The sequence below is a fragment of the Phyllostomus discolor genome, chromosome 7 (assembly GCF_004126475.2).
Source record: "Phyllostomus discolor isolate MPI-MPIP mPhyDis1 chromosome 7, mPhyDis1.pri.v3, whole genome shotgun sequence".
Classification (NCBI taxonomy): domain Eukaryota; kingdom Metazoa; phylum Chordata; class Mammalia; order Chiroptera; family Phyllostomidae; genus Phyllostomus; species Phyllostomus discolor.
In genome coordinates this window covers 79,721,367-79,747,522 of record NC_040909.2, presented here as the reverse complement: position 1 = coordinate 79,747,522, position 26,156 = coordinate 79,721,367, and the positions used below count along the sequence as shown (strand labels likewise).

General features: G+C 36.8%; 1 protein-coding gene and 1 pseudogene across 2 annotated transcripts in view; one reads left to right on the top strand and one right to left on the bottom strand.

The window, feature by feature from the left end:
* Positions 1-20,456, bottom strand: part of ZC2HC1A (zinc finger C2HC-type containing 1A) — a 54,576-nt gene extending 34,120 nt beyond the window's left edge. Inside the window, exons 1-3 of one of the 2 annotated variants that reach the window (XM_028518721.2) lie at positions 20,330-20,456; positions 11,494-11,567; positions 2,405-2,521 (exon numbers count right to left, since the gene is read on the bottom strand). In XM_028518721.2, coding sequence (XP_028374522.1) covers positions 2,405-2,521; positions 11,494-11,567; positions 20,330-20,345 — 207 coding nt within the window. In that variant the 5' untranslated portion in view covers positions 20,346-20,456. The remainder of the gene's footprint in view (positions 1-2,404; positions 2,522-11,493; positions 11,568-20,329) is intronic. The other variant, XM_036031044.1, reaches the window with a different exon arrangement.
* Positions 3,894-5,838, top strand: LOC118501691 (annotated as a pseudogene).
* Positions 20,457-26,156: the final 5,700 nt, after the last annotated feature.

The following is a 26,156-nucleotide window of genomic DNA, read 5'->3' as shown; positions in this document are numbered from 1 at the left end:
GTCCTTCCTCTGGCAGTAGACATAGCGAACCTAGTGGGGGGAGACTCCCGGAGAAAAAGGGGGGTCCTTTTGGTAATAGTATATCATTCAGCATCCCTGGTCTGTTCTGTACACTTTGAAGTTTCGTACTTTATAGTCATAAATGTCTGATCATATTCATCTGCTCCACGACGAGTATTAGTCATGTACTGGTCAGTCTTGCTGCCCTCTTCTACCTTTTTCCTACAGTATCTGTATCAGTGCTGAGCTAATGGTTTTTTATTACTAATCACTGAATGGGTTAGGCTTTCCTGGTACAGCTATTTACAGGAGGTTGTAGGGAGAAGGAGAGGTCCAGGGTAGCCTTCCAAGCGACACAAACCAATAGCTCTCTTCTCTGTTGTATCAGATACAGATGTAAATAAGGCTGTTCTGTGCTTAGACACACCCTTCTGCTTCTCTAAAACAATATGGGTCAAGAGGGTTACTGCCACTCTGTCTCTGGCGGGCCACTTAACTCTGTGGCTCTTCTCTTTACCTCCTCTCTCCTGGCTTTATTCCATTTCAGCCAGGATCATTCTGGTTCCTGGCTATCCAAGGCCCTGCAGCTCTTCTCAATTCCTATCCTGGCTGTAGTAAACAAGGGATGTACTTCCTGATAAGACACTTCACCATCAAAGTCACCTGTAAGCTGAGGAGACCTCTCGCCTAGGATTCCAGGTTCCCAGATTCTTGGCCATAATCGCTCCCCACAGCAACTTCTAGTGTTTCCTTAATAGGTAACTTCTGCTGGATCTCAGTTGCTCTGGGAAGTCCTTACATTTTGTGTTCTGTGGATTATGACTGCCTTTGCTTTCTCAAAAAATGAAGTTTGTTATTTACTTTGCTCCACTGTGCTTATGATATTGTAGAATTTCCTCAATACAGATAGATACTGAGAACTACACTATGATGTTAAAAATCTTTTAACATACTGCTTCTCAAACTTTAATATGCATATGACTCAAATAAGGATGAAGTTAAAATGTAGGTTCTAATTGAGCATGCATCTCTAACATGAGACTCTGCATTTCTAACAAGTTCCCAAATAGCGCTGATATTATTACTCTATGTACGATCATTTAAGTAGTAAGAATATAAGCTACTTAATGTAAATATATGGCTTTTATTTTTTTCTGAAGATTAATTTTTAAGTATATAAACTTAGGAAAAGATATAGGACAATATTTATGAAGAGGTCGCCATAGATAAATTTATATAATCCCCTTAATAACCCCACAATAGATGCTACCACTCCTATTACCATTTTACAGATAAGTAAAAGTATGGATTAAGTAACTCACTCATCACAACATGGTAAGTAGCAGAGTCAGAGTTAAGACTAAGCAGTCTGACTCTTTGAGCCCTTGTTTATACCCACTATGTTATATGCTCCCAAAGATTTCAACAGTATTTCTTCTAAGCTAATTAAAGTGAATACAATTATACATCTGGCAGGTGACTAAGGAAAACTTCAAATAATGTTTTACCTTATTCAAACTTCACCAGTATTCTCTTAGATAAATAGATGAAAATACAAAAATGAACATGATTCTTCTTTTACCAAATGCTTTTATTAGTAAGATTAATTGCCCCATAGAGAAATGCTTTCCTGTGCTACTGGGAGAAGGTATTAACACTGAAAGCAGGGTTCTGTTTCAAAAACCTATTCAGTAAGGTACTCAAATTTGACTATTTCACTGAAATAACTCTTTAAATAATTCTATAAATACTTTGTGGACAAAGTATTTATATGACTTATTCTTAGCAATATAACATATCACAGTGGTTTTAAAGAGACATTATCATAGGAGATTCAGTGCTTTGATTACAAGAAAGAAAAAAAAAGTACTTGAACAATGATTAAAATAAAATAAAAAATAAAAAAAAGAAAAAAAAAAAGAAAAAAAAGCTGAAAATGGCTGTGTGTAGACAGTTGAGCAAGCAATAAAACTTTCCTGAAGAAAGCATAGTAAGATCACAAATAATGACAATCAATCAATGAAGATAATCAATATTTATTATGCTAAGATATCTATAAATAATAGCTTTACTTTTACATATACTTATCACATTACTTACTGGTAAGAGAGGCTTTAACATACTTAAATTTTATCTGAGGTAATTAACAACGACTTAAAAGGAACATGTGAGGACTTCTAATTATTTCCAGCCTACAGCTAAGCCAGTGATTCTCCAATGCTACAAAAACCTCACTGTAATAGTGAGAGTTTGAGACAATAGTTAGGCTTCTCCTTTGCAGCCAAACTGAGAACACTACACAAAATCCTGCTTATTCTTCAATCTTAGTATAATAGATAATTATAATTTTTTTCAATATATATATAATAGCAAGGTTCACACTGTTCAAAGGTTATACAATTACCCTAGGTTTAAGAGGTTTTACTGTTGGAATATCAGTTCCTTCAGCTCTCTGTCTGCTTGAATCAAAAGTCTTCCGTTTTTTAGTGGCAGTTTTCTGGCAAATGGGTCCATGTTTTTTCTGTTAAGATGGAAAAAAGCAATGTATCATTTTCATTTCTACACAAGGGAAGATTTTAAATTGTTATTTTAGACCAGTTTAAAAATCTGAAGATGAAATAATAAATAATAATACATAAATAAGACATACCTTGCTTTGACTAAAATTGTTTAAACATATATATAATGCATGTTATTAGTTATCTTTCTCACAGCAAGAAAGTAGAGCTAATAACCCTTTCAAAATTGTATTGACTTATTTAATATTCTAGTTTCACACTACTTAGAATAAAGGTAATAATTTCAACAAGTCGAGCTGTCTGAGTGGGAAAAAAGTTATTTTCATTATTAAATACCTGAAAATAAATACTGTATATGACTGTATATGTATTAAATACATATATAGTAATAAAATACTGTATTATATTTTAAATACCTGAAAATAATGTGTATGGAGAATGCATCTATGTTAGGATTACAACAATTAATATAATAGAAGTGGTTTAGATTACTAAAGTTAACATAACAGGATTATGTTAACATAAAGTCAACATAAAATAATAGGACAAAGTGGTCAGATTTGTATCCTTGTGTCCTTCTTCCACAATCACTCCTTCCCTCACTCTGGAACTCAAGTTTTCTACCATCCTTTATTCAGGACTTTCCAGGAGTGTAGTGTTGCACTCCTACAGGTATTTTTCTTCTTAACATGGCTGACAACTTATTCATTCAATCATTCACTTATCTATTCATTTTAAAAACATTATAATGGAAGCTCTCTTAACTGACTTCCAGTTAACCTACCAGATAAATAATACTTCTCCTTCCACTAAATAAAATGTGTTAACTGATGACATCAGTGCACTAAATGCACTTTTTTTCTTCTGTATTCTGATAAACACTAACTGAATAAACTGGAACTGTTAAACTTCTCTTGGGACAAGGAAACCTCAGAACTGGTAGGTTAGGTGTCATGGGTCCTCTCATATTTTTCAATACATAATCAGCAATCAATTGTTTTACATACTTGTTTTCATTTTGACAAACAAGCATTGCAATTACAGCTATTAGAATAAAATCTCCTAAATATTAAAAGTGTGGCCAGCAGGTGACTTTCTAGTAGATATCTGTTCTCCTATTGAGTTGTCTATGTCAAAAGTATGTAGTGCTTTCCCCCAAAACTGAGGTATTATACAACTTGGAAATGTTACAGTGATTATATCATGTAATCAAATCTATTACATAAATAAATGAGTTCAAAAAGAATTTTTTCTGTGAAAACTCAGCTGAATGCTCTGAAAATGATTTGAAAAATAGTGAATTGCTTTTTAAAAATCATCAAATTAAGTGTGAAAAAGCTGTTTTTGTTTAAAAAAATTTGAGAGAAGAGTTGTCATTTAAGAGGAGTTGAAGTTGCTTGGGCACTGCCATCCCCAAGGGGATGGCAGCTTCTGTGGATGCTGTGTACGTGCCCCCCGGGCAGATTCACCTCTGGCACAAAAGCAGAGCAGGGAGCAGCAGGACTTTTTTTCTGATCAAGAAGAAAGGTCAGTGTACAGTCCGAGAATGAATGTTCACTGTGGCAGTGAGATGAGCAGGTTATTGCAGCAGACCAGCTGCCTGGTGGATGAAACCTCAGCTGCAACCCAAGAAAAAGAAACAGATAACCTGATTTCTGGTCTTCAAAATCTTATCCTCTGGGACCCAGGAATAATGACCTTTACTTGACTATGCCTCTCAGCTAGCAAATCTTCAGTTCCGTCACATAATGCCATTTTCTAAACACATCAAAGGCTCTAGCTTCTTCTAAAGCAGGAGTAAATGAAACCATGAACCAACACTTCATTGCTCCAGAATGTTCTGGAAACAGACTTTAGGAGTAATGTTCATTCCCAGGCACCAGAGAAAGTAATACTTCTTGTAGATAGTGCATGTTTTGTGAGGAATCCACAAATTTTCACTGCTCTTCTGGATACCAGTTGGGAAGGACACTGACAGGAAGAGTACAACTTCACATAGCCCAGAGAGAAGGGGGAGTGAGATTGCTGAAGCAATCAGTGCAACTGTCTTTCAAACTGTGCTGGATTACAAAACTGGTATCATCAATTGTCCTGATGACATCTCTATCCCAGAGATACCTAAGGTCTGGGATAGAGATGATTACCGCTGCATTAGCACTTCAACACTATCTGATACCAAGGTCTGAGTGGTTTACTGAATTAACTGTCTAATGACAATGCTCTCAAGCAGTTTGATCACTTCCTTGAAGAACTGATCCTGCCCGTCATGGTGGGCTGTGCCAAGAAAGGGGAGAGAGAGTCCCACATTGTGGTGCTGATGGATAAGGATTCTGTGGACTGGAATGAGGAACACCCACCCCCCACCCATGAGGTGGGTTCCCAAACTCTTCATAGCTTCACACTCTACAGATTCTTCAAATATAATGAGAATCAGAATATTGCAAAAACAATGCCTGAAAACCATCCATATTAGAATTGACTGTTACCCTACTTGTAAAGAAAAAATTAAGAGAAGACCTAGTGGCTGATCTGAAGTAATCTACAATTAATTATGTGCAGCGCACCTTTATCCATATATCATGGGAAAAGCAAGAAGCAAACAGTTGCCATGTGGCTCTCCAGTGTGTTTGGAGCAAATCCCTCACTAATCTAGTAGTTGCTGGAAAAAGATGTCTTGGAGGACAAGGAGATATTAAGGTATCAACTGCCCCCAAGTAGATAAACCTGACTAGCTCAATGCCCCACTTTCTCAGATGGCTTCTAACGACTTTCAGGATTAGAACCAGCTATGGGTCCACCCTTCTTTGAAGCTTTTCTCTGTCTGGGCTGCCCAAAGCCAATCTTACCCATGAGTAAGAGGCATGCTTTTCCATCATCCTTTCCCTTTCTCCCATAATTAATGTGCATCCTTTTTGGTATATCTGCATCTCTGGCAGGAGATAAAAAAGCACTTACTGGTAATTAAGGTACAAGCTTTGCAGCAGCCCTGGTAACTTAAAAATTTAGGCCTGCTACTGTTCACTGAATCTTTGCACAACTGCAAAAGCAGAGATGAAAGTCAAGACTCTTGTTGCCTCATATTCAGCAAAACAGTTCTCATCCTTTATGTTTTGTTCTTGGCTTTTTTGTGTTTTATTTTACACCAGGCACAATACTTAGTGATAAAGGGACCAAACTTAAAAGGAGACCATCTCTCTTCTACAAATAGGCACTTAGAGCATACTCATTAGAGGTTAATAAAGATGCCATTCTTGGTGGCATCTGTGCCCAGACTGCATCAAGGAAGAACTAGGCTCTCATTCAAAATGTCTAAAAGGAAATTCTTTTTTTTTAAGATTTTATTTATTTATTTTAGAGAGATGGGGATGGGAGGGAGAGAGAGGGAGTGAAACATCAATGTGTGGTTGCCTCTAGCATACCCCATACTGGGAATATGGCCTGCAACCCAGGCATGTGCCCTGACTGGGAATCAAACCAGTGATGCTTTGGTTCACAGGCCTGCACTCAATTCACTGAGCTACACCAGTCAGGGCCTAAAAGGAAATTCTTAAGTGCTTAAATTTAGTTTTGTTTTTTCATTAATTCAATGAATAATTCAAAACCACACAGATTTTGTGACAGGAAGGATAATGGCATAACAATGTTTATGAAACCTTGGCTTCATGGTGTTTGAGCCTAAACAAATTGACTATTAATTTTGATGGAAACTCAACTCAAGTAGAAGAACCTCTCCAAATCAGGCCACTTTAATTATCCTAGCTTAGAATCTGGTGTGAAGCCACAGGTCTTCACCCTACCAACAGTATGTTGCTATAGGTGTGGCTGGGAGACCTTAGATATGATTTAAGGCCTTTAAGATTTGGGCAAAATTTTCTCACAAGGGTAAGTTTCTCAATAGGAAGACTTATTTCCAGTGAGGGAGCATTTGGGGTAAAGCAGATGGGGAAATATCACCTATCCAGGACTGGCCCCAGTACAGAAGTTTTCTTTTCAAATTTATGGATTTTTTTTGGATACCAGAATATTTTAAATAGCCTATCAGCTGCTCATACTGGGTAAGAAACCATACTAATGTCATCCCCAAAGAAAGGATGAGTTGAGGGGAAATGAAACTAGTAATTTTTTTTGGTCTGTCAGCTATGTGTTAATGCATAGTGTATTACAACCCAGGTCACTCTCTCCAGCACTGAACCACCCTTCCCAATGTCCCCATGGCTGCAGCCAGATGTGTCATGGGATTACCTCCCATTTTGTGGTACAGGTTGGCCTTCCAATCACCTAACTGGAGCATTTACTCATCATAAATTATGAAGAGGCACACAGTTTCTTCCACATTCTTTAAGATAGGAACACAACTGGCTTTCTTAAATTGTATTCCTTTAAGAGACTACAGGGTTAGCTACTTGATTCTGTTTATGATTGCACTAGTCACGGACTCCAAAGGTGAAGTCAGATGGGTGTTAAAAGCTGTACTTTCCAAACTTGAAGAACAAGAATGTCTTAACTCTGCGCATGTGGTTAGAATCACAGTGGAAATCAATGCACTGTTCTTTACTCTGTAAAAAGTAATAGGGGTCCAACTGAACCATTAACCCTCTATAGATTTCGGATTAGTACTGTTATCCACTTGTAAGGCCAGGGTTAAGGTTTAGGGTTAGGGTTACTTTGCAGCCAGAGGGTAGTTTTATTTTTGTGAACCTACTGGCTCATACTTGAGGTCAGATTTGGCTGTGACCTTACCAATATACATTCATGCCCACTAGTAGTTGACCAGCCTAGTAATTGTTTAAGGGTGCTTTATACTTTTCAGATGACTTCCATGTCATCACAAAGGAGATTTGATTATTTGTGTAGTCTGTGATATGTATAACTCCTATTACACAACTAATGTATTTTTAACATTTAGTAAATGTCAACATGCTGCAGTTAATACTATAATTTAATTAGTCCTTGCTTAAGTAGAAAGCCAGGTATGAAAGGATGGCATGTACTTAACACTTTTTTTCTATGTACATGATTAATTTACTCAGGCTTTCAAGAACTAGATCTTTTTTCCCCAAATTGTGTTAATGCGCTTTTGGCCCAACCCCAAGAACACCTGTGGAGGTAAATCTACCAATGTCACCAAGTGGTGGTAACTAAGGTTCCTGCTGAAGAGGGAGGTTCCTCCTGTACCCCACTTTCTCCTAGCCTGGAGCCCAACATCACTGTAATTTGGTGGCTCCTCTTAGTCATAACAGCTCTGTTTCCGGGGCCAGGACATTCTTCCATAGCAGGATCTCTCAGCCCTCATAGGGACGTGAGGTCATTCCCTTCAGAGTCAGTTACTGGACACCTGGGCAAGAAGTGTTTTTAATAAAAAAGGGACTCAGGTTTGGTGTTTCATCTAAGTGCCTAAATAAATAAGCCAGGCAGTTTATACAGAAACATTTTCGTACAGAAATGGTTTTACCCAGACTGACTTAGAGGTATCTCAGCAAGCCAAAACAAATGTGAATTTGAAGTTTAGAATGCAAGTTTCTGTTTGCATCATATCAGTTGATATAGCATACTTGAATAGGGAACATTTGCCATGGAGGACTTGGAGAGAAGTAAGGAAGGAGACAGTGTTAAAATGTGTCTGGTGATACAACTTAATGATTTCTCCAAAGTGAAGGCAATGTATTGAAAGAATGACAGCAAAAGGTAATAAAGCTAGAGAGTAGCTGGATTACTACACATAATATGAAATAGCAATATTATTTTAAAGTAAAATACAAGAGAATGGTGTGTTATCTAATGTATACAGAAATAAGGAGTTCCAGCCAAGATGGAGGCATGTGAGTAGAAACACTTGTTTCCTTGCACAATCGAAAGAAGGATAACAACCAATTTAAAAAGAAGAGACAACCGGAAGTGCCAGAAAATCAAACTGCATGGAACTCTGACAACCAAGAAGTTAAAGAAACATTCATCCAGACCAGCAGGAGGGGCAGAGATGGGCAGCAGAGCTGAGAGGATGCACTGAGAGGATGCACAGCAAGGTGGCACTTGGGAGAGGCAGAGCTGTGTGAATGGCAAATAAAGACTCAATACCTCTAGCTCTGGAATCCTGTGGGAGTTGCAAAGGTGGAGGAAACTTCCAGTCTCACAGGGGAGTTCGCTGGAAAGTGGGGCTAGAGCAAAGCCAGCTAGCAGCACTGTTCCCTCTCTGACCCCTCCCCGACATACTGTGCCACAATACAGCTAAGAGAGTTGCCCCACCCTGGTGAATGCCTAAGCCTCCATCCCCTTACAACATAACAGGTGCACCCAGGCAAAGAAATAATGGTCCAAATGAAAAACAGATCAAAACTCCAGAAAAAGAGCTAAGTGAGTAGGAGATAGACAACCTATCTGATGCAGAATTCAAAACACTGTTAATTAGAATCCTCACAGAATTGATAGAGCTTGGTCACAAAATGAGGGAAGAAATGAAGGCTATGCAAAGTGAAGTAAAGCAAAATATACAGGGAACCAAGTGAAGGGAAGGAAACTGGGATTCAAATCAATGATCTGGAACAAAAGGAAGAAAACATCCAACTGGTACAGAATAAAGACACAAAAGTTCAAAAAAATGAGGAGAGGCTTAGGAACCTCTGGGACAACTATAAACATTCCAACATCGAAATCAGAGGGATCCTAGAAGGAGAAGAACAAGAGCAATAAATTAAAAACTAATTTGAATGAATAATGAAGGAAAACTTCCCCAAACTGTGGAAGAAAATAGACTTCTAGGAAGTTCAGGAAGCCCAGAGAGTCCCAAACAAATTGGACCCAGAGAGGAACCCACCAAGATACATCATCATTAAGTTACCCAAGATTAAAGATAAAGAGAGAATCCTAAAAGCAGCAAGAGGAAAGGAGAGAGTTGCCTACAAAGGAATGCCCATAAGATTATCAGCTGATTTCTCAAAAGAAACTTTGTAGGCAAGAAGGGGCTAGAAAGAAGTTTTCAGTCATAAAAAGGACCTACATCCAATATTACTCTATCCAGCAAAGCTATCATTTGGAATGGAAGGCCAGATAAAGTGCTTCCCAGATAAGGTCAAGTTAAAGGAGTTCATCATCACCAAGCCCTTATATTATGTGAAATGTTAAAGGAACTTATCTAAGAATTAGAAGAAGATCAAAAACTATGAAGAGTAAAGTGACAACAAAGTCATAAGTAAGATTCAGTATAACTGAATCTAAAAAACAACTAAGCAAACAAATACAACACAAACAGAATTAGAGAAATGGAGATCACCTGGAGGGTTATCAGTGGGAAGAGGGAGGGAAAGAATGGTGATGGGGGAAGGTACAGGGAATAAGAAGCATAATTGGTAGGCATAAAAAGACAAGGGGAGGTTAAGAATAGTATGGGAAAGAGAGAGGCCAAAGAACTTATATGTACAACCCATGGACATGAACTAAGGGGGAGGCAGAATGCTGTTAAGAGGGGGGGTGTAGGGGGGATAAAGGGCAGAAAAAAGTGGGACAACTGTGATAGCATAATCAATAAAATATAATTTAAAAAAGAAAGAAAGAAAGAAGTCCAGGAAGGATATTTGCAAATGGTGTTCTGAGAGGTCCTTGTGTAAATAAAAACAATCAGAACACAAGCTTTAATTCAAACTGTCATTGTGATATGGAGCCTTTTTCATCGAGTAAAAATAGAAAAAAGGGGTTTAACTAATGTATCCAATGCCACTTCTTGCAATCATTCTCAGATTGTTAAAGTGGACATAGTGAGTTCAGAAAGCAAATGTAATGCTTTCATGGGAGATGCAGCCACATTCATGCCCTGGTTGGGAACACCTTTGCAGAACATTTCCTCTTAAAGGCAAAATGTCTTTAGTTTTGCCTCTTTACTTTGTATTTAAAGTTGCACATGTTCACCTAACAGTGTTTACAAAATTCTTGGGATGCTTTTTTAATAATAAAATACTATCATTTGAAAAAAGAGAGGACTCTGTAGTCAGACTGACATTTATGGATCATTAATTCCTTACTTTGCTTTAAAGAAACAAACTGGAAATATTGACTATAGAAAGTGCTATATAGCAGAACTCTAATCAGAGGGCCTATATTCAAAGAAAAGTCTCTGCATCAAAATGTTAATAGATGTCCATTTATATTTGAAGGTACAAAAAATATGTAAAGTACATAGGCATTTTACTTATTCTCTATTTAGATGGGTATTTTATATTAAAATCTGTTAAAAATTCTTTTATTTGTATATACTAAGTATCAAAAAGTATCCAGAGAATGCTTAATATATTTCAGGTGCACTTTTAATTGAAGACAATTTTTCTTTGGACTAATTCAAACATAGATACTTATTAAGAAAATAGTGCAATGAACTCCCTGTTATTCATCACCCTGCTTCAATAATGACAAACATTTTACCAATCTTCTTTCATCTATCCCAGTTTTTCCTGAAGTACTTTATTTTTTTAAAGGCTTTATTTATTTATTTTTAGAGAAGTGGTAAAGGAGGGAGAAAAAGTGGGAGAGACTGAATAGTTGCCTCTTGCATGCCCCCAACTGGGTACCTGACCTGAAACCCAGGTGTGTGCACTGACCAGAAATCAAACCAGAGACCTTTTTGTTTGCAGGCCAGTGCTCCATCCACCGAGCAACATCAGGCAGGGCATTTTTCCTTAAGTACTTTAAAGCAAATACCATACATTATGACATTCTGTACCTTTAAACAGTATGTATTTCTGATAGTTTTATTTGTTTTTATTACTATCCCCACAATGAAAGGAACACTTGATCACTTTAATAGAGAAATTTTGAAGACCAATCAAACTGAAGGAGAAAAGATCATCATGGAAGAAAGACATAGATGGAACTTACACTCCTGAACAGTATCTCTTCCAATTATTCCAGAGGTTCCTTCCATGAGAATTGTCCAAAAGAATTGAACAATTACTAATCTATCAAAACCGAAAGGAAAAAAGGTACTCACTAATGCCACTGGAAAAAATGTTCTTCCACAAATCTTGCAAGGTAATAATTCTCCAACTTGGACACTTCCATTTTCTAAAACAGAAAAGATTTTTGTCAATAAATTATATGTTCAAATTGTGAAACTTCCAAGTTTTAATGTCCTCTCCTAACTTCAAGATGTAAGTTGTCAGTTCTTGTGAAAAACACCTTCTTTCATTTGAAATAAATGACATTACCAATTTAAATGGCCACCAGACTCAGAGTTTATCAGTGGTCAGAAAGGTCATGCCAAATACAGAAGTCATGATTTAAAGATAACCAAACTGATTTGTTGGAAGTATCTTATTTACTTTTAACCAAATCAATTTATCATATTCTCTTAATTTATAGCATATGTCTATTGTAAATTACTAAACTTTAAAAATCAAATTTATCTTAAGGTTAATATTACACATTATTAATCTTCAAAGTATTAAGAGATAACATTGGTGATCAGTGAGGTGGCTTCCTGAGATAATCTAGTATGAAAAAATGACATGATAATGTACATAGAAAACCCTATAGACTCCACCAAAAAACTACTTGACCTAGTAAATGAATTTGGCAAAACAGCAGGATACAAAGTCAGTATTCAGGAATCAAAGGCATTTTTGTATAACAACAATGAAATATCAGAAACACAAATAAGGGGGGAAATCCCATTTGATAAAGCAACAAGAAAAATAAAATATCTAGGAATAAACCTAACCAAGGAGGTAAAAGACCTGTACTCAGGAAACTACACAACACTGAAGAAAGAAATTAAGGAAGACACAAACAAATGAAAACATACACTGTGTTTATGGATTGGAAGAAAAGAATCTTGTTCTGTTTAACATCATATAATAGGAAGTATTATGCTTTAAGGATAAGATCCATCTAGTTACTATGCAGACAGACATATTATGTGAATTGTTCATTATTTTACATATATTATATTAATATTCCTGGTCTAGCAAGTTGAGCTATTCTGACCTTATGGACACAAATTTATTAAGCTAGAAGTAGCTGCAACTTCTACTCAGTCAAAAATTAATATATATATCATGTACTTTCATGCAACAGATTTGTTATGAAAACGATAAAAACTACATTTTTTGGGATTCTACGTAACTGGGTCAATTTGTCACTTTATTATCAAACAAAATATCAAATCTATTTCCATACCTGCAATTTTCTAAAAGCGATACTTGAACCTATACCTTTACCATATTTTCTGCTGTATATTTTACTGTTACACTTCTTTTATCATATGAAAGACAAGTAGAAAAACATTTTCTTTTAGAATTAACATAAATAAACTCATGCATAAAGGACAATTATGACTTCATATAATTTGTTCCAAGGCATTTATTTAGTAGGTTCACAGAAAACTAATCAGGAAAATCAAAACAGATGTTTGTGGGCATATAATCAAACAGTAACAGAAGAACTGTTTGATGTCTCATCCTCCTAATACTCCACTGCCCTATTTTAGTAGAAGGTAGTGACTATGTGTCACTTCAGATGGAGGCAATGTCTGTGGTGGAGTTAAGCAGTGGACACTACAAAAGCAAAGCTAAGATTTGCCTGATTTGTCCTTCTCCTATACCAGAGGCTAAGTTATTTTGGTAGAGTAACTCCATTTATCTGGATTGCTTAATTCCAGTTGCTAGATGAAATACATGAGGTACATTAAAATAAAAATGTCTTTAAATTATGGTCAAAATGATACCACATGCTGCATAATCTATTAAGCTTGTTTATGCATAGTTTCCATTTATTCCTTTAAATTTTAAGCATGATATAAAAATTCATGAAACCAAAATGTCAGAAAGTATCACATATTTTATTTGCTTCAAAGTCCATTTCAGTATTTGCTTGTTAAAGAGAAGAGAAAGCAAACTCTTATAAAAATTAACTATTGAGAAAAATCAGTTCAACATATGGAAATAATGCTAATGCATACTTGGGCAAGTGCTTGCCAAGCACGTATCAAGTAACAGTGACACAAGGATGGAATGACAGAATCATTGCTCTCATAAAACTAATAGTCTACATGACTCATGTCTTCATATATCTAAGGACCAAATCATTTTTTTAATTCAAAAACTTAAAAGTTAACAGCAACTAGAAAACTATAATATAATAAAATATAACTCCTGGGATTAGTTTCTATAAATTACCAAACATGTTCAAATTGTCTTTAAAGAAAAAGAAAATCACGATCACTAAAAGGTGTAAGAAAAGAGGTATAGCACTAAAGAAAAAGAACTTAAAAACTATCTAAAAAAATTAATTACTCCATTCAAAGTAAATAAAATAAAGACACAAATTTATAATTTCTTCATATTAGCTGGTCTTAGGGCATAGCTTTATAAGGCATTACTGATCATATAGGTAGCCTCAGTAATGAGGATAAAACATCAGCTCAATCTACCTTAACATTTAAGAGGATCAACTGAGATGTTACATATAAAAATGTTTCACAACAAATGATATAAAAACACACTGCTCTTCATAGTATGCAGACAACTCCACTAATCTCTCCAGAATAGCAAAAGCTAACAAATTCTTCATTTTATAAGAATGCAGTACAGAGATGATATTCAGAGGGGTGATTAGTACAGCAGAGAGCAAATACTGTGGAAAGAAACACCCAAACTGATGTACAGAACAATGTATAGAAAGTACTTTATAAAGATATAAAACTATCAAGGTGTCAATGTCTCCTTACAATATTTATCCTGCATACATTATTGATTATATCAGGAGTTGCTATATTTAGCAACTTGAAAACCTACGTAATAATAAGGCTTGAAATGGTATGTTTATACTATTACATAGGTAATGTGAAATAATATGCTGTTATTTAAAATAGTTATGACATTCTAAAATGTATAAATTTAAAAAATAGGAGAGAACATTTACAAAGAAAAGAAATCCTGGAAATTAAGAACTGAGCTGGCCTCTGTTTGTAGCATGTGTATTTCCTAAGCATCTGAATATAACCTTTAAAACTCAGATTCAGTATGCTGTTATTTCCTCAGCAGAAACCTTTTCTGCCCTGTCCCTTACCCCAACCCCTTATCAAGATATTTAGGACCGAAGTCCTGAGTAGTACATTTTTTTAAATACATTTACTAACTAGCTCCTCTCTACTACCTCTCGTTCACTCCCCATCTAAATTGCAGGCAAACTTTACTAGGTCTAATCACTGTATTAAAATAGTTATGACATTCTAAAATGTATAAATTTAAAAAATAGGAGAGAACATTTACAAAGAAAAGAAATCCTGGAAATTAAGAACTGAGCTGGCCTCTGTTTGTAGCATGTGTATTTCCTAAGCATCTGAATATAACCTTTAAAACTCAACAAGACTTCCTTTTGAAGTAAATGGCATTTGTTATATCAACTTTCTCCCTACAGCCCCTTTTAAAAATCAAATTACTTCCAGTTCAACGATCTTTAATATCTCACAAGATTTCCCTTTGTCAGCTCATCCTAGATTTCAACATTTACACTTAGCCTGCTGAACACAATATCTTCACTCTCCACTCCACTTTAGTTCAGCCAACACCCAAGGGTCCTCCTCTGGACTCTCAAAATACATAGGTTCCTCTCTAATCACAGATTTCTACTTCTCTGTAAATTACTTCTTGATCTCAGGGTGACTTGCATGTCTTGATAACTGAACCCTGGCTGCACTTCCCTTTCTATCTAGTCTGAACCTGACTAGTCATTTCCACTATTTTGACCAATCATCCTCATACCCTTTTCTCCATGGTCAAATGTATGAAAAATTCTAAATGACAAAATGGGTTTTCTCAGAACAGAACTTTAGCAGTCTTAAAAATAGATTCAGTATGCTGTTATTTCCTCAGCAGAAACCTTTTCTGCCCTGTCCCTTACCCCAACCCCTTATCAAGATATTTAGGACCGAAGTCCTGAGTAGTACATTTTTTTAAATACATTTACTAACTAGCTCCTCTCTAACTACCTCTCGTTCACTCCCCATCTAAATTGCAGGCAAACTTTACTAGGTCTAATCACTGTATTAAAATAGATCCATTTGTAGATTCAACAAGTACATACTTACTGAGCACCTGTGAGGTGGCAAATGTTCTACAAGGTAGGCAAACAGTGATGATAAAAACAAAGACTCAGATCTTATGAAGCTTCTTATGAATTAGAATAGTAATTCTAATAGGGCAAACATAAAATAAAAACAATTAAATTAAAAGGAAATGGCCCTGGCTGTGTGTAACTCAGTTGGTTGAAGCATCATCCTGTAACCAAAAGGTTGCGGGTTCGATTCCCCCATCAGAGCACATACCCAGATTGTGAGTTTGATCTCTGGCCTGGGTATGTGTAGGAGGCAACCAATCACAATCAGAAAATGTCCTTGGGTGAAGATTCAAAAAAATTCGGGGTGGGTAGGGTGGGGAGAGTAATTGGGGAGGCGGGGAAATGCCAACTAGAGAACAATTAGGGAATATTAAAGAACTATTAAAATTGTTATGTGTCATTATGAAAAAATTATGTAAGTATTGAATTATAAAAAGTTATTTCTCTCCCTTGCAATAATCTTGAATAAAGTGTCTTTTTACTAAGTCTAAAAAAAGTCAGGTGGTAATAAGCACAATGTAGAAAAATAGAGCAAAGTAAAGGAATCAAGGGCAGTCATAATGCTATGTATGTTTGTATTTGGGGAAGAGGGCAGAATCAGGGAAAGCTCCTTTAATTAGTAGGCATTAAAGTAGGGACCTTAAGAAACACCATTCATGTGGTGTACTAATTGTCGAATTCACAGGCCTCTTTTGAATCCTTATCCTACTGGACCTTTCTATAGCATTAGGCACTACTGAGCAATTCCTTCCACCTTTAAAATCCTTTCTCTCTTGGCTTCAATGTTTGTCTCTCTGAAGCCTAAGTTTTTCAGATCTCGAGCTAAGCAGAGTTTGACCTGGTTAGTATTTAGACTTCAAGGAATACCAGGCACCATAGGCTTTTTTTCAGGCACATAATAAATATTAGTTTCTTCCCAACTGCTTTTTCTTGACAATGGTTAAATCTCCTTAAAATGCCCCCTACAGACACACACTCCAATTTCCCGTTATGCTCAAACCTACAGCATCTGTTCTGCCCAAGTTTCTTTCCTAATTTTGTTAAATACAGCTTTCCGAAGAATGCATCCATTTGCTATCATTTCTATGCTGTTGACTACTAAACTAAAAACTCCAGTGACACTTCCAAGTACCTATGAGACTTTTCTACCAGATATCCCTGAAGTACTGCACAAAGACATTTCAAAAGCCAAACTCATTACCTCATCTCCCAAACTTGGCCTTCCTCTTGGTTAAAGATATTAATATTACCTCTTAGTCCAGGCTAGAAAGCTGCTTTATCTTTGATTCCTTTTCCTTCTCATATTCAGCAGTCACATCTCATCTTTCCAGTTCAGGAATGTCTTCTAATCTATCCACCCTTTTCAGTTCCTGCTACCTTTCCCTTAGTTCAAATTCTCATCACATATGTATTTCCAGACTCTCCCTTCTCCTAATACCCTACTGCTATGATTATCTGGTGGGATTGCCCCCCAGTCCCTTCCAAGCACTCTGTTTTATCTATACTGAACCACTCTTAAGCTCCTAAAATACTTCCTGAATTTGAGAGGGGCCTATGTATTAGGCACTTTGCTAAATACTTTATATATTACATCATTTAATAATTAATATACTTCAGGCAGGCTGGTATTTAATTCCCCCATTGGTTTATAGCTAACTGAGGTTCAAATTAACTGCACAAGTCATAGAGCTGAAAAGAAACAAAGCAAGGATCCTTTCTAGCACATTGGTTATTAAAACACCTGACATCTGTCTCAGTACCAAATATAATAAATACTAGATGCATTAATAAAGATGAAGAATTATTAAGTAAACTAATATGTGTTTAGGGAGAAACAAAACAACAAGCTCTAATGGGATAAGATGGCTGTCTTTTGTAGATCAAGGGCTACACGGGGGAAGAGCAATCAGATTTGTCATTGGGTTTTAGGGGCAGTACATTAAGATCTACTAAGTTTACCTATCCATAAAGGATGGGCAGTTTCATCGATCTCTGTCACAACTGTTAATAACCTTTAATCAATGTGTTATGCAAGGAATGACAATGCTGTATATGCAGACAAAATTTGCACAGAGTTCATCATCTCTCCATTTTACCAATGAAAGCAAGCTTATGAGAGACTGGAACTCTCCCAAGTCAAGAACTACCTCTATTGCCTTTAGATATACCTTATACCTATAGGTCACAATATTTAGGTGAGAAGACATTAAAGGCTTTGCTCTAATTACCCACACAATGCAAAAGTGCCCAGATACAGTTTATACAAAATCATGAGAAATCATTGATACTTGGTTTTAAAATAGAGTGTTTTTAGCCTAATAGCTCATCTCTTGACAATCTACAAAACATACAGGTCCAGGAAAGCCAAAAATAATATAAGTAGTAAAGATGAACATGCAAATGAAGTTATAAGAAAAAGTATATGATATTAGAATTTTTCAGGGGTTCATATACTTGGTTTTACCATCAAGATTAGCCTGGTAACTGATCAGACACATGGGTCTAATGCCAAACAGTGCAATACTTGCTCAATTATTATGACATGTGAAACAAACTCCTAAAGATTTTCTACTGGATACAGCAGTATGATGTTTATTAGATAACCTCAATGTGTTAGACTTTAACTTCCAATAAGGCAAACTTATCTATCATTGTATCAACATTTCTTAATTGAAGACACAGGTGAATTACAGAATGGTAACCTTAAGACACAAAGGTTCTGATCTTTGCAAATATGACTTAATAGGGACTGATTTTTAAAAAGAACAAAAGAGAAAGAAAGGCACTGTCCTAACTTCAACAAAAACCCTCAGCTTTTTTTATTAGTTTAAACCATTTGAAATTATGAGTATTCAATAGTTCTACCCTACAAAAAGGTCCAAAAAAGTCAAAATCAAACAAAGAGTGAAGAGCAAATACTGTTTAACATGATATATCACAAACTGGGCCCATTAAACATGTCCATCATAACATACTATATACATCAGAATTCATGTATTTCTCCCCTCATGTAATTGAGGACTATATAATAGGTTTTCATTGCATTTTAAAAGCATTCTTAGTGAGATTTCAATAATAATGCCTTGGCACTGCTAAAAGACAAAGTTCACTAAAATGTAGGCTCAATGAGAGCAGGACTTTTTTATGTTTGGCTGCATCCCAGAGCCTACAATAATGCTTATCATAGCCAAAGTCTAACAACAAATATTTACTGAATCCCTACTTTGTATCAGACACTGTTTTTGGTGGTTAGTACACATAAGTGAAAAATCAAATGAAGACCTTTGCTTTAATTACAAATAAATAAATTAAAAATATGCAGAGAAACTGTTCTAAAGGACTTTATGTGTATTATAACCTGTGAGAATTCCAGAATCCAAGATCCTACTATGCTATAATACTATCATGTTTTAAAGTTCATTTTTTTAAAAAAGCTGCCCCTAGGAGCCCTCTAAACAAAAGTATCTTAAAAGTAGTAAGTATTATCACTATAATTCCTATTTCATAGAAACTTGAATGACCTGCCTAAAGTGAATTAAGAACAAGACCTTCATTTTTTTATAGTACACCATGGCTGCCCACAAATAGACCATTATCATAATTCTTAATTATCGTCCTTAAGGTGTTTACTATAAGAACTTCACCTAAGAGCAAAGCATGAAATACTGATCATGCTCATCATTACATTTGTTTTTTTGTGAGCTTAGGTCACTGAAGTCACTACTTTTCACTTGAAAACACAATCTGTAATACCAGGTAATTTATTCTTTAACATGCAATAATGCCTAGAGGCTCAATACCTCTGCTTATTCTTAATTCCACCTGAATCTATTAGGAGGGGAAAAAAGAGCTAAATCCAAACAATAGGATCTTTCAATTCCACAAGCTTATTCTTCATCAGAAGGATTAACCACAATTTGAAAAAGAACCTTGAAACTTATTGCCAATGCTAGCTGGGTGTTTTCTTTCTTTGTTGTTTTTAGGCGAATGCCATATTACAGAAGATAAAATGGGTAAAGGGAATAGAGAAAAAAGGGAAAGATTTGGGAACAAAGCGAAATCAGGAGTCAGGGTTACAGCACAAGGATAAACCCAAAGATAAGGAATCAATGCTGGCTCTTCCGTACAGTCACAGTGAATAAGCCCTTAAATCGTTCTATTAATCTATTGTCCCAGCTGTAAAGCTGGCCTGTGACTTCCTTGGAAGATGCTCTTGGCATCCTTCCCATAGAAGATGCTGTAGAAATAGTAAAACGGTTACCTAGGAAAACTGGTCAAGGAAAGTGTCAGAAGCTCGAGGCTGGAGACACACCCCAGGGCCCCAGCAGACGCTGGAGGTGGGGAGGCTGTGGACATTCATGGAGGGTTCACTTTGCAAGGAAAATAAAATCTGGCCAGAGGCTGAGATTACCAATAGGACAGCAGGAGTCAGGCAAGACTAGAAACTGTAGCAAGGGACTTGGAGGCGTGTGCCAGAGGGAGATCAGACAACGGGTGGTAAAACCCAGCTGAAGACCCTCCAAGGCGGCAGTCTGAGGGTCATTCTACCCACGGTGTCGGGCTCCCACCATCCCGCCCCGGCCTCCAGAGTTACCCGAGGGGTCCACAGCTCACGACCTGCCCACGCCTCCCCCGTACCCGCGTCCAGGGCCCTGCAACTGCTCCGGGTCTGTTCCAGCCGCCCGTCCTGCAACCCTTTACCCCCTCACCTTCCAGTCCCTCCATTGCTCCACCGCCTGAGACTCTGGGACACTCCTCTGGGCTGCGCCCACAGCCGCCCAGCTACGACTGTAGCAACGCGGCCGCACCTCCCACCCGCTAACATCCCGAGTTCTCATTGGTCGGGGTGGGGCGTGGCTGGAAAGGGGCGGGGCCTGGAGAGGCAGGCCGCGGAGCGCAGCTTCCCTGCTGCGTGCCTTCTGGAGATCCTGCTGTAAACCTACGCCTCTCCCTCGCAGTCCCCCTCCCAGCTGAGCCTTTGTTCCACTCCGGCCAAGTTACCCTCACAGCTTTCCCTCTGTTCAGTGGATCTTTGTACTGCACGGGCTCCTGATTGCCGGTCTCTCAAGCAGTCTGCAGTTTTGTGTTCTGGGCTGCCCCTCTGAGTTCTGTTTAAGCCACCAGGCAAACCAGACCCAAGTCCTGGAGGCGGCACCATCCATTTTACACTCTTCGGTCACAAGTCTTGACCTGAGAACATTCCCTAAATGGTACTTCTCACACAGCTTTTGTGAAGTAAGCCACCTTTCCCTAGATATCACACGTTCTGTCCGGGACGCGTCATTGAAAACAGATTGCTCACCTGCATCTTCCCTGGGCCCATCGTGGCCCTCCACTTTATCACCCTTGAGCTCAGTTAGCCTGCTGGCCTCCCCACTAAAGATGTAACCTCCATACTAAGTTAAAGGGGAAAATAATGTACACCTGACCAAATAAGGCCTGTTTCTGTCTGCCGTAATCAATTGGGATTGAAGGTGTCAACCCGATAAGGACTTTATCTGTCACTGCAGAAGCCAATCAGGCTTCATAACACCAGTCAGGATGACCGATCAGGATAATGTTATTTGGATCAATCAAACTGCAAATATAGTTTCCTCACTGCATAAATGAGGACTAATCGAGGACGAGAGCTGGCACTTTTTCTATATAAGAGCTTTACATTTGTGCCTGGGAGGCCGCTGAAGTTGGGTTCCCAGAGATAGTTAAATGGTATTCCCTGCTATGGAGGCTGTGTTTCTTCAGTTTGCAAACTGTTCATCAAAAAAGGACAATAAAGTTTCTCCTTTTATTGCATGCCAGATTGGGGACATCTCTTGGCAATGGCTTGATGACAGCAACCTTTTACTGACAAAGGTAGCTTCATAACTAGCTGAAACCTTTGCTTAACAGCTTAACACATTTCCCCAGGACTAAATTTCTTTGAAAATTTGATCTGGCAGCGATAAACAAGCCATGTTGTTTGTTAACGTTGTATATCTACTGTCAAATTATAAGTTTTAATGTAATTTCCATAACAAATCTTACATCAGTTTTCTCATTAATCTGTTCAGTTGCAAACTTTTGACTTTATATCTAACTTGTTTACTGTTAAAGGTATGTATCTTACAAACCTTTCCGAAGCAAGAGTCTACCTCTGCATTCAAATGAAAGCATTATTAACACACACACTTGAGGGGCACATCAGCTATTACTGGGATACATTCTCTAAATGTATTTGAATGTGGTATGGTCCATCACTTACATACGGTCCTGTAAGGGAAAACTTCCTCTATGCCTGTCTGGACCTCTGCCCTTGGTCCTGCTCTGGTTCTTCTGGTCTTCTGAGATCTGAGATCATGGCCCTGTTGGCCAAACCAGTCATGCTTGCCACGTAATGTACCCCCTATCCCTGTCCTAAGTGGGGCAAGTCCCTTTTTCCTCAGTATTGCTAAGAAAAAGTTAGAATTGGGATAGGGACAACTTTAAAAATAGCACTAACAAAGAAAAAGGCACACACAGAAAAAAATCTAAATATAAAGAGGTACTTACAAATTACAAGTTCTTAACTGAAGTCAAGAAAGAGTTTGAGTTGACCGATATACATCTTATTGGGCATAAACATTACAGTAACAACAAAATGATAATAATGATAACAATTTAAAAAATCACATTAAGCATGTTTTAGGTCTTTTTCATATGTTTTCTTATTTAATATTAAAAAAGCCTACAAATGGATTCCATAATTTTAATTTTTTACAATTACAGATTTCATTTTCTACATATCTCAGAGAGATTATATATTATTGTTCACCAGTATTTATACTACTAGTGAATGGTAGCTTGGATTTAAACTTTGATCTGTCTGATTCTACCTCATGACAATTTCATGGGATTCCTCACCTTGCCTTCTAGCTGCCTCAAATGTAAAGCTAAATGTTCAGTTATGTTTTTAAGGAATACTATTTGGGTAGTCATTGCCATTGTCAATCTCAATTCTCTAAAACATGCATGCTAATCTCTACAGGGATTGGGCTCTCAGCACTTCTAAGGTACAGTTACTCTGGCTTCTGAAGCTTTTCTCTGGTCCTGACCCCTGGGTGAAGAAGACGGTTTCTTATCTGCTGTCCTACATTCTTTCTTCTGCCTCCTCATCTGAGAGTCTCTCTGGTCTTGGTGCTCTCTTTTGATTTTGCCTCCTCTCTGATTCATTCTATTTTTCTGATGTATTAAAAAAATCTGTTGAATACTTATAATGTTTCAGACCCCTTTCATTCTAGCCAGTTACTAAAATGAATGAAGCTCAGTCTCTTCTCTTGTGGTCCTAAGCTGTTTGTTGTTCATATTTTTTAGCTGCCAGGTTATCTCAATTGATGATAGCATTATAGATGAATACGCACTAGAGATCATCCCACTTCCTTACACAAAAAAGAAAGCAAAGGTTCAGAGATGTCTGACTCAACCCAGATCCCAAGACTAGCAAGTAGATAAAGTAGATATTGTACCCTTTTCTTATTACATCATATTCCAAGTTCTTTCCACTTTGCATTCCTTTCAATTCAATCACCATTTCCTGGAACCAATCCACTTCTTTTCTGCACCTTCCAAAGAGCTGAGCAAACTACATATATCTTCTGTTTCAAAGTTCCAGCCTCCTGTTGTTCTTACACAGAGATCAATTTTCGTTTCAGAGGCAACCTTTGGCTCTTATTCAAATTGTCTGCAGAGCACAGCCAAGTGAGATTTTGAATCTCAGTGAGAATCTAACAGAAGTGTATCAACTCTGCTATGCATGGTGTTTCTTCTTTCCATGGCTTACAGAGGAATAATTTACCACAATTTAGTATATAAAAATGATTTCATATATTTAATAATAATAAGATGGTAATTTCATCAAAAATTAAAGAAACATTTTTCCCTTAAAAGTGGGGAGAAGGGGCTATTTAACAGTGTTCTAGATTGATGAAGCACATTCTTAGTTGGCTCTTACTAGCTTTATTTTGTAAATTGAAGTAAAAACAAAAATTTTTAAGTGTTGCAGGAAAATTTAGTGATAGATCTAGACAAGAAACACCAAGAGAAGGAAAAATAGCAGAACCTAAAGCAAAGTTTATCTCCTTCACTGATTGGAGGGCTATTCTACTCACAATGTGATAGGGATTATCCTATCTCTTTTTCCTCTAGTTTTGAAAGAAACTCCAATTCCAGGAACTCCAATTTCAGGAAACTCCATCCTCCTCCACTTTCAAAACTAATCCCCAGTGGCAAAAGGATACATTTTTAACCTTCAGTTATGATCTCATCTGTCCATATCCTGCCACCACACTTCCAAATTCCTGTTGAAATTGTATGAATCCAAATACTTAACTGAGATACTCTTGTGTATGCAAGCAATGTTCTAGGCACTACAGGAAGCTCCAAAGAAGTCTGTCTAGCCCCTAGGAAGTTAACAACTAGTATTGAAAACCCCTGGAAAAGACATAATACAGAAAAATACAGAACAATGCATTCGATACGTTATTAAGACAGAGTAATTGGTTTCAGGAAGACATTTACATGAGTAGAAAAATTTTTAAGTTTTATAGAAATGTAGACTTAAATTGTGTCTTTTTTTTAGAGTTTATTTATTCATTTTTAGAGACGGAAGGAAGGGAGAAAGAGAGAGAGAGAGAAACATCAATGTGCGGTTGCTGGGGGCCATGGCCTGCAACCCAGGCATGTACCCTGACTGGGAATCGAACCTACGACACTTATATTGTGTCTTGAATGGTGTCAATGCATAGGTATAGATCACTGAGAATAGCCTAAGTCTCCCTAAGAAAATAATGCAAGACTGGCAAATTCTGGGACAGTCAGTAAAGAAATAAGGAGAGTATGAATATATATTTTTGTTCATGTTGTACAGGTATAAATACATAATTTATGTACTTTTAATCTCAGGTACAGGTTGCTGTGAGTTAATAATACTTTCTAGTATACAGCAGGTGCATTAACTGTCCATACACACACATCTCTCTTTTTCCATTTTATTACTTTTCCCTTCATCCCTCATTTTAACTCTATCAGTCTCCTCACTGCAAGCACCATTATATTTCATTTAAGCTCTAAATTCAGAGTTATCTCTAGATATACATAGTTCCTAAAAACATATGTGGTACTGTTTTATATGTATCTGTTTTTAATTTATATATACAGCATTTTACTATGACCTTCATTCAGTTTGTAATTTTTAAGTAAATATTCATTCAGAGATTCACTGATGCTGCTCTAATACTAGTTTATTGTTTCTGAATGTTGAATAATATTTTACTGTATGCATACACCACATTTTGTTTACCTATTCCACAGTGATGGGCACCCAGTTGCCTCTAACCTGCTACCACAATGAACATCTTTGTGCCTGTCCCCTTATGAACCTGGATTCAAGTTTCTTTGGGATGCATCCCTGGAATGGATTACTAGATCTCATTCATTTCCAGTAAGTAAGCCCAAATTGTTCTTTACAATGGCTGTGCTAATGTATACTCCTATCAACATTGTGCGAGAGTGCCCATCTTCCTATGTCTCACTAATAGCTGGCTTACCCCTAATTTTTGCCAATCCATTGAAAGTCAAGAGTTGGGAATCTCTTCATATACATGCTAATTGAAATTTGGCTTTCAATGAACTGCATAGTTTTATCCATATTTTATATCAGGATTATCATCTTTTTAAATGGATTTGTAAATTCCTTGTATATTCTAGATGTTAGCTTCTTGCTAATTTTGATTATTTAATTTTTCCAGTATGTTCAGTATCTGATAACTTTGTTTTTGGTGCCTTTCATTAAACAAAAATCCTTAACTTAATTCTAATAAACCATCAATATACTTTCTTTAAAAATTGTTTCTTTCTTTAAGAAAGAAAATGTTGGGGGGGAGGGGGGAGGGTTGGGTGGATGGGCTGGAACGGGAGTAGGGGGGTGAAAACTGTACTTGAACAATGATTGAAATAAAAAAATAAAAAAAAAGAAAGAAAATGTTCCTTAAAGTTTTCTTCATTTCCAAATTATAAGGTATTTGGTTACATATTTTCCTATTACTGTAGCCAAACCATGATCCTCAGAAAATAGAGACAATTTAGATACAGGCTAGAAAGCACAATAAAAGCATTTCTCTTTCATGTTATTGCAAATCTAAAAAATTCAAATAGAAACCAATGTCCAGAACTTTCTGAGAACTTGTGAATTTTTTGCTTTATTGAGAAAAACCAAATGTTTTCAGGTGCTTCTTCTCCCCCAGGAGAAAGAGAAGAAGGAAAAAAAAGAGAAAAAATCAAGAATCCTCCCCCCCCACTTCTCCTTATTATTAATCATTGCAGCTTCCTAGGGCCTTTAAAAGAATTTACTTTAAAATGTTGTGAAGCATCACAAGTAAGTATTGTATAATGTTGATGATGATATGAAGGTATTTATACTAAGGACAAAGAAGAAAAACTCTCCCATTATAAATCACCAAAATGAATCTCTTGGCACTTTTTAAAATAATTTTAAAAGGTTTAAGGTTCTGTTTGTAAAAACAA